Raw genomic sequence first — 10,208 nt, forward strand, 5'->3', positions numbered from 1 at the left:
TAAAAAGGAAGAATTAGCTTTACTACAACTGCAATTTATCTGTTTTTAATTTCAAACATAACCCAACAAATGTAATAATCAATCTTTTTAATTCCTAGTTATTTGTCATTTAACGTTGATAAAAATTAACTTAAGTGGTTAAGTAAAGATCTATAACAAATAAAACATACGTTATTTATTTCTTACAATATAGTCTATAATTTAGTTATTAGTTGATTATCATATTCTCACACCGTTTCATTTAAGAGTGTAAAAAATATTTATTTTTTTAATATTGTGATTTTAAACACTAAAACAAATACGTACTAAAATTAGTTTTTTTAAAAGTATTTTAATTTTAAACATAACATGTCATTCTTAGAAAGAGTATAAAAATAAAATGAAAATATTAGAATTAAAAACTTTCTAAATATAATATTCTTTTCAAAAGAAGCTAAAAATATAATTAAGATATAAAATAAAACGAATGGAATAACACTTTGATAATCAACCTAAGAAATAAATTTAGAACCTGAAAAACCTTTGACTTTAAAATAACCATATAAGTACACTTTTTTCTCAAATTCGAGGGGAGTATAGATAGGCAGGGGACTGAGCTACAAGCCTACAACAGAAATTATCGGAATCTATGTAAATTTTGAAGTTATATTTATAATAATAAAAAAATTATATATAAAAACAATTTATTGGATCTTGTTGAAACTTCAACGTTAAGTTGTATGAGTGAGTATAGTACTAGAATGTGTTGAGCTTTTTGAGAAATTCTCGTGGGGCAATTTTTTCTATTTCTACGAGGTAAATATAGGTCATATATTTTATCTTTTTCAAATTTTATTGAGTATGTTATTATTTAAAACCTAATAAATATTAAATGATTAAGCTATAATTCAAAAACATAAATTTAAAATTTTGAATTAACATATGAGATTAGGAGGATGATTAAATTTTACATTAAGGTCTCTTTATTTACAATTTCAAGAAAGTCAACTCCCAACGCCGTGCGCAACATGAACTTTTCATAACATGGCAACTTGATAATAACACATTTCCCAATTATCATTATCCCCATAAAGATTTATTTTATTTTCACTTAAACAAGTTATTTTCAAAAAAATTATTTCACCAATATAATTCAAATGCTAAGTTCAATATTTGCAAGAACTATGTTAATGTGTCATTGCTTACAATTCTAGATTAACAAAGCCCAAAAACAAAAAAAGTCTTTATTTGGGCCAAAGATTATACTTAGGCCTAGTTTGATTGGGAAATAAATTATGAAAAAATTACATAAATATCACTTAAGATATCATAATCTTTAAAATTCTCAACTATTTAAAAAAATTACAAAAAACCTCTTTTGGATACATCCCTATCTCCTCTCGGATACATTCCTATCCCCTCTCGGATACATCCCTCCCATTGAGTAGTGTATCATTTGTAATGTGTTGGACAACCAAGGAATGTATACAAGAGCACTGAAAATCTTGGATTTTTTTGTAATTGGGGAAACTTCCGAAATATGATATAGTTAACCCCAAAATGTATGAGATTTTTGTATTTTATACATAAATTATCTCGCGATTAATTATTCTAAAATTGTTATCTCATCCTCAATGTGGAATAAAAATAATAGCATTACAATTCTGGGATAACTATTCTGTGATTTTATCTCAACCAAACATGACATGAACTCATCCTAACATTGATCTCGAGATTAGATATCTCTTATCCCATACTAAACGAGCCCTTAAAGTTCCGTACTAGATCAGATGCATCAGAGCAATGGATCCAATGACAGACTCANCAACTCCCAACGCCGTGCGCAACATGAACTTTTCATAACATGGCAACTTGATAGTAACTCGTTTCCCAATTATCATTATCCCCATAAAGATTTATTTTATTTTCACTTAAACAAGTTATTTTCAAAAAACTATTTCACCAATATAATTCAAATGCTAAGTTCAATATTTGCAAGATCTATGTTAGATATATGTCATTGCTCACAATTCTAGATTAACAAAGCCCAAAAACAAAACAAAAAAGTCTTTATTTGGGCCAAAGACTATACTTAGGACTCATTTAGTTGGGAATAAATTATGAAAAAGTTAAATAAGCATACCATCTAAGATATCATAATCTCTAAAAAAATTACTATTTAAAAAAATTATAAAAATCTTCCATCGAATACATCCCTCCTATTAAGTAGTGTATCATTTGCAATGTATTGGACAACCAAAGAATGTATTCAAAAGCAATGAAAAGTACGAGATTTTTGTATTTGGGGAAACTTCCAAGATATGATGTAATGGACCCCAAAATATATGAGATTTTTGTACTTTATACACAAGCTATCTCACAATTAATTATTCTGAGATTAATTATTCTAAAATTGTTATCACATCCTCAATGTGGAATAAATATAATAACATTACAATTCTGGGATAACTATTTCATGATTTTATCTCAGCCGACCATGACATAAACTCATCCGAATATTGATCCCGAGATTAGGTATCCTTATCTCCGTACTAGATCAGAAGCATCAGAGCAATGGATTCCATGCAAGACTCAATCCGGTTTTGATTACAATTTTATTTTGAACCAAGGGTCCAAGTGTTAGAAACAATTTTTTCTATCTTATAAAAGTAAATAAAATCTGGGTGTATTATATTTTTTACAGGGTGTTTATTGTCATTATTGTGCTAATAAGTTAAATAGAAAAAGATTCTATCACTGAAATTACGGTACAAAATTGAAAACAAATTTCTCTCTTTTTTCCTAACGATATTTTAAGTTCATTGCAGTAAAGTTTTTATTAGTCTGGTAATATGAGGATATATACCAATTTTCAAATTGGAAGTATATATGGATGAAAATATATTTCTTAAATTTCATTAATTATATGACTTTAAATAACTACATAAATATAGTAGTAGACTCCTCATACAATTAAAAATTAAAATATTAGACTTTTACTACAATACAGAAACTGAATATTTGTAATAAATCTAATATTAGACTCATTATAGAGCTAAACAACTAATTATTCTATAAAAAAAAAGTATTGTAATGGTAGAAATTGCCACATCCAACACAAATAAATTAGAGGTTCAAACCTATATTTCACTATAAGGATCAAAAGCAAATTTCATCTTATGTTGTTATATGTCTTCTATAATAATATTCTACTACAACATTTTAAAATATTCAGACAAATGACATCGTTATTAAAAAAAAGTTGGTTCATATATTTATTTTTTTGAGTGGAGCAAGATTGTAGAAAAATAAAAGTTAGTGTGAGTGAATTTTCAATCAATTTCCCACAATAACTTCTTAAATAGTATCTTTAAGCACCTAAGAGATTGAAACTAAATGCAAGATCAATGAAACACAAATATGATGAGAGTCAATGATATTTAGGTCCATTAGGTACGATAATATGGGAATTTTCCCAACTTGTGGGAAAGCTACAATTAGTAGGAGTAAATAGTAACAATTTCTTAAAAAATCAATCATTCTATTGAGCTAAGGCAGCTCTGCATATAGTGTTTTAGACTCATACTTCATCGTTGTCTGATCTTTTCAAACCTTAATCTGGATTAAGAATTTTTCATGTCTAGTTTTATGTGAAAGATCATATCTAGAGTAGATATCGAATCTCATTTCTTATCATTCATGGTTCATTCCAATCTTTAGTAAGTCAAAGCATTCAATGAATTGTTGTGATTCTTCCTAAATAGCCTGGATTTTTTCGTCGAGAGTCACTTTAATTACCTAAACTCATCCGACTAAATATGATAAAGCCGTTCCTAGGCCCCATTGCTAAAAAAATTCGAACAACTTATTTAAATTGAATCTCTGATAACTTTAAAGGTGATTCCAATGTTATTTTTTTAATTTTCTATTCAATATTTAATATTTACATTGAAACTCGACTATTTTAAATTTGTGGATGATCTTGATGTTTGATGATGAAGAATTGATGACTCTTCATGAATGGACAAGTCGAGTGCGTGTTTCTATTATGAGATACATTGCGTGAGTCATCAATTTTAAATGCACTTTACTATACCTAGAGCTGTCAAAATGGATTTTGCCGGCCCTCAATCCAACCCTTGAATTAAATGGGATTGGACCTATTTTTTTTTGGCCCATTTAGGAACGAGACTTTTTAACCCAGCCTCATTTGGCCTGCTAGCCTCGTAGGCCCAATCCGCAAGCCTCAGGGCCAGCCCGTGGGCTATAAATATTTTTAAAAAAATTTTATATATATTTTTAGTAGTGTTTTATTTGTAAATTTTTATCAATAAATATTTTTAAAAATAAAAAATCAAGTCTTTTAAACTAGCTAGTTTTTTGTGGGAGGAATGGTGGAATGATCAACATTTTTCCGTTAAATCTTACGTTGACTATTATGTATTTTTGTAAGTACTCACCGAAGTGTGTGATTCATAAATGTATTTTTGTAAGTATTCACCAAAGTGTGTGATTCATAAATGAAAATTTGTATGTATTGATGTCGTGTTCATAGACGTCAACGTTCGATACTCTTTCTAAGAGAGTAATATTGTTCATTTTTTTATTGAAGGGCCAACCCGTAGCCCGCTTAGGGTTGGGTTGGACTGCTATTTTATAGGCCCTTTAATTAAAAAGGTCAGTCCGTCCCAACCCATTTAACTCTCTAGCCTGTTAGGATTGGATTAGATTGGATTGGACCAACCCATTTTGACAGCTCTAACTACACCTACCATTAATTCTTTTTCCTTGTACTTTGGTCACTGATTGGGGCATATCTTTATGTTATACTAAATTATCACGATTTAAGTTCATAATATGTATTATTATGAATTTATAGATGTATCTAAGTTGAGTTAGTCTAGTCGAAAAGTATTTTTCAGTCAATAAAACTAATAATTCAGTATAAGTTTATGAATGTTTTCAATGTTTCTCCAATGTTTCTCTCCTAATTTAATTTAATTATATTCTTTATTATGTGCTACATGTTAGCTTAATTTTTTTTCATTGGCCAAACACGTGAATACATGTATTAAATTTAAAGTTAAACTTTACATAATTTTATTTTTTTTCTAACAAAAAGTGAACATTAGAAGGCCGACAAAATATATAGATCTAAGGAAAATAAATTAACACGTTGAATAGTTGCATGGCCCATTCACCTCGATTGTGCCGCTTTTGCCGCTACCCCACGCCCACGCAACTCACCCCACCCCTACACGTTTTCTTCCCCTTTTTAATTTATTTCCCTTTCACTTCTCTCAACCTCTTTCGCCATTACCACCCTGCTCTCACGAGCAAAATACGGTAACCACAGGTGGTGTATTTATGGCTACCGGAGCTGCCGGCGATGCAATTTTCCGGGGAGTATTTGAAGGATCTATCTCCGGTCACGATCTAGAGATTTCAAAAAGGCCATACCACCGGAATTGTGGCTGTGCATTGCATAAATCGAGAGGGAACTGTTCTCATTCGTCGAGATATATGACTGTTTCGTATCCGATTCGCCGGTCGTGGAGTGAAGGATGTTTATCGTTGGTTGCGGCGGCGTCAGCGGCGGCGTCCGGTCATTCATCGCCGTGTTCTTCACCTTCTGTGGCGGTTGCCGATATCAGCAAGAGGAATTTGCTTCCGGTTAATGAAGACGTTGAAGATCTCGTTTTCAGTAAGGTTTAATAATTTAATTTTTTTTTCTAATTAAGGGAATAATAATTGCTGTTTTTTTATACTTTATTAAACGAAAAAAAAAAGAATTAGTTGTTGTTTGATTTTATGGAGATTTGTTTGTTTAATTTGTATTTGACAGCAAGGAAGAAATCTTAAATTTTGGAGAAAATAGCTTTGAATCGATATTTTTATTTTTTTTGCTACTCACTGTCAATTTTCAGTAGAATTATTTCTTATTGAAATTGCTTTTTATATTGAATTATTCTCGTAAACTTGTTTATATATGGCAAAATTAAATGCTTAATATTACTGGAATCCAATATCTTCGTGAAATCTGTACAATGTATTTTGTACTTTTATGATGGTTGGTTCTGTTCGTATGGCCTCAATTTTTAATATGAAAAATATTGTAATGTGCGATTTAAATTTAATTGAAAAAAAATAAAAATTATTGGGAGTTGAGTAGCACAGTGTATGTCACGAACTATACTGTTTTTTAATTTTTTATTGGGTATATTCATGAATGTGTCGTTCTCCTCTTATTTTATTGTGTTAGTTCACTTTTCTTATGTACTTACTATATAAATTATAGTATATGCCAAAATTAACTTCCTACGAATAATGTGGGGAGTAGTGAGGAATAAAAAAAAAGGAAATATTGTCATGTTGGTTGCATATTATTAGGAGTATCGAGTGAGCAGATTCTTTATCTTTTGTCAGAGATTTTGGGTTATTTGTTACAACTTTTGGAATAAAAAATTCTTAGTAAAAAGTGTTTTTTTTATGTTATGAACTTTATTTCTTTTTCGATAATGAAAAGATTTTGTATGTGTAATAGAAAAAACGGAAAAGGATCAAATATACCTCTATACTATTGCAAATAGTTTACATATACCTCTCGTTATACTTTCGGTTCAAATATACCCCTCATCCGTTAAATATTTGAATCTCAATTTTTAAATAGACAAGTGGAGGATTGAGATTAATTTGAAGTACCCATATCCTTTTGTCCAAACGAACACACCCAAAATAACCCACTTAAACACTTTTAAGCAAACAAAAGCACAACCAACTGTTTGTCAAAAACATTAGTAATTGATTAGCTTCACGCAGTACATGAATTTGGTTTTTATAATTACTGTTTTCATTTGTTTTGCCAATCAAAAATACAAAACATTGAAAAAAAATTCAAACTATTTAAAAATAGTTCACTATATGTTATTCTTATTGAGTTCATTGTCTCGGTTTAATTCTGAAATTTTTGAAAGTTCAACTGATATGGTGTTTGAAATTTCATTGGTTTCGATTCACCCGCTAAAATTATAAGGCACATTCGGTGGAGAAGTAGGAAATGAAATTGTTGGGTCTTCGAATCGACATTCATATTTATGGCCAAATTGCTTCTAAAATTTGTGAATGGAAGTTGCTGTAAATCAATGGTATATTAAAAAAAATTTGGGTTAGTATTTTTTTTAGCTGAGATTTTCTCTTGGCGGATATTATTGAGATAAATTTAGTTTTGGCCTTTTGGGTTCTTTAAATTTAACGATGAGTTTAAAAAAAATTCCAAGTTATTCAAATTTTGACGTGACTGTGTGTTCGGATATTGAGAATCATCAACTTAGATGAATACAGTTATTATTGAAGCGGTCAAAATTGAATAGAAGTTTGTTATTTTCGTGGCATTACTCCATTGTTGTATGTTGATATTAGAAGCTTCATTTGGGTTGGGTTATGATTTATTTTGGGTGGTTGTTTGGACAAAAAAGGATATGGATACTTCAAATTAATCTCAATCCTCCACTTGTCTATTTTAAGATTGATATTCAAATATTTAACTGATGAGGGTATATTTGGCCCAAAGTATAACGGTAAGGGTATATTTAACCCGAAAGTATAACGAGGGGTATATGTAAACTATTTGTAATAGTACAGGGATATATTTGACCCTTTGCACACTTAAGTACCAACTACACAATTATTTATTAGGGCATGCTTATTGAATCTCTTTTATCGAAAAAATTATTTATATAAATAAAGGCAAAAATGAGTTTTTTTTCTAATTATACATAAATTGTTGTACTCTCTTGACATAAAAAGATGATTTTAGTGGAGCGGAAAAAGAGAATTAATTTATTACTTTTAAGTCATAAGTTCAAATCTCACGGGTAATACCATTTTAGTGTTTTTCTTCTTCTAAATCTCCTTATATAAATTTCTTATTTTATCATATGTTTACATGACATGAATTTGAATTAGTTGGCTGAGTGAATTTCAGATATGGGATGAATATATAAAAAAAAAGTGCCAAGTTAGGACTTTAATTCGACTCTCAACGTTAAAACATCATTTTTCAAAAAGGGGTGGCAAAGTTGGACTTTAGTTTGACTCTTATGGTTAAAAAAGAATTTAAAAAAAAGTGGCAAATTAGGACTTTGGATAAGTATATGTTTGGTAAAGAGAATAATCTTATCCTTTAAGAATAATAAAAAGTGGATAGTGCTCAATTGGAACATTCAAAAGTGACTAAATTGGTCCGTTACTCTTCGGGACTGAGTGGAAGAAGGGCGATTCTAGAACGTGGAAAAGGGTTCAATGAATTCGAAAGAATTGAAGGAGTGTAAATGAAAAAAAAAAACTTTTACGATAGAAGCAATTACTATCTATTTCCAACTGTGGTTATTGAGATTGGACTTAAAATAGAGCAACATAATATATGTTTTAGTATTTTAGTATGCCTCTATGGTAAAAATGTACCTGCCAAGTATTAATTATGATTTAGAAGTAAGAGTGATTTTGATGTAAACACTGAACGTAAGAAAACATAATACTTCCATTTGTTTATGTTTTCATTTTTCTTTTATAGAAAGTGATTATAGTTTTAAACAATTTCCCCATTCGTTTTGGTTGGAATGTGGCATTAACTAATTGATATAAGCTATAAGAATTCTCAATAATTATTGTGTATCTTTTTCATAGCAAATAAAATAATTCTATTTACTATAAGCTTTTGTTATTCACGGACTTCATGAAAAGAGCAGAACCAAGTAAGGTCTACCATATACTTATATATTGTCATATTTTTGGGTTCTATGCAAGTCCTTTAATAAGATTTTTAAGTCTATGTACTAACGGGTCATTTGATAGCTGGTTAGAGTTATATAAATATTAGTAATGTAAAAAATAGTTACGAGGAAATCCATTAGTTCCACCTTCAGCCTTCTATGTTGCATATAATAACACAAAGATTCCCTCATGCGAGTTTTTAAACTGAAAATCAAACGCTATATTACTTTTATACATGAATAAGTTTATTACCTCCTAATCAGTTATCAAACGTGGTATTACATATAAATGCATGAACTTCAAAAGCACAAATATTTCAATTTTAATTTTAAACATGTTTTGTCTTTAAGTTTGCTTGCATAAACAATATGCGAAATTTAAGACAAAATTTGCAACTTCACACGTGGATTTGTGTAACTTTAATCATGTTTTTTGGAAGTTAATTTTAAAGTGGCTAAATTTTTCTTAAAAGAATTATACTTTACAGCTATGACTTAAATGGGACCCCTAAAATCGATTATATGCGTATTTAGCCCTAATATTTGAGATGCTGCTACTAATTAAACATTTCAATTAGATAAAATAAATTTCATCACTATTCATAGATTAGAATAATTAAACATTATAAGGCTTCAACAAATCACAATTAGAAACGTTCAACTCTCTAAAGAACAATAAGTCAAGCTGTCACTCCCACTTCTGATTAACTAATGACTTTGTGGTCCTAATCCTCATTAACTTAATTAATCTTTCAAATTATATGTTTGTCATTATTATCAACATGATCTGTCAAAGTTGCCTACGACATTCATTTCACTAATTAAATGAAATAGCATCAAATCAAAATAAGAAAATAAAAGGTTATTGGTTATAAGGCACAGTTAAAATATCAAGATTCATAAACTTTGACAGTGAATTCGAACCTAAAAGTTTAAATTTTTTGAAATAAAATTTATATATATGAAAACCATGTAAAAGTTTTTAAAAGACATAAAAAAATCCAGTCTAAAAAAAAATCATGATTAACTCTCTATATTCCAATTGTGCTACATAAATTAGGTCGAATGGAGTATTAAAAACTATTCTATATCTACACCATTAACAAAAGTAGTATATACAAAACCTAGAGATCAATTATTTATTTATTTTTCACTGATAATTTTTGGATTTTGGAACTTTAATTAACCGGAAAATTCACATATTCTTGATTATTTATTAATTAGGTAGATAATGTTAGTTGAGAAGAGTTTCCAAATGAGACTTTAGCTCAATTAGTTAATTATTTTATTCATCAATGAATATTTTAAACACCAGCTGGTAGCAAAGAGCTGTCATGATTTGATCAATTATCAATGCTTGGTGAAATTTGATTGCATTTCCTATTTATAATCGGATTTTTATAATTATTGTATTTGTGTGACTATAAAAACTTGTCATTAAGGAAAAACATCGGAGCA

General features: G+C 29.1%; 1 protein-coding gene across 1 annotated transcript; it reads left to right on the forward strand.

Moving 5' to 3' along the window:
* Positions 1-5,267: 5,267 nt before the first annotated feature.
* On the forward strand, positions 5,268-5,888 carry LOC125850373 (uncharacterized). The gene has a single exon (XM_049530229.1). The coding sequence runs from the start codon at positions 5,347-5,349 to the stop codon at positions 5,692-5,694; it is 348 nt and encodes a 115-aa protein (XP_049386186.1). The 5' UTR covers positions 5,268-5,346; the 3' UTR covers positions 5,695-5,888.
* Positions 5,889-10,208: the final 4,320 nt, after the last annotated feature.

This window comes from Solanum stenotomum, unplaced genomic scaffold (assembly GCF_019186545.1).
Source record: "Solanum stenotomum isolate F172 unplaced genomic scaffold, ASM1918654v1 scaffold16320, whole genome shotgun sequence".
NCBI classification, from domain to species: Eukaryota; Viridiplantae; Streptophyta; class Magnoliopsida; order Solanales; family Solanaceae; genus Solanum; species Solanum stenotomum.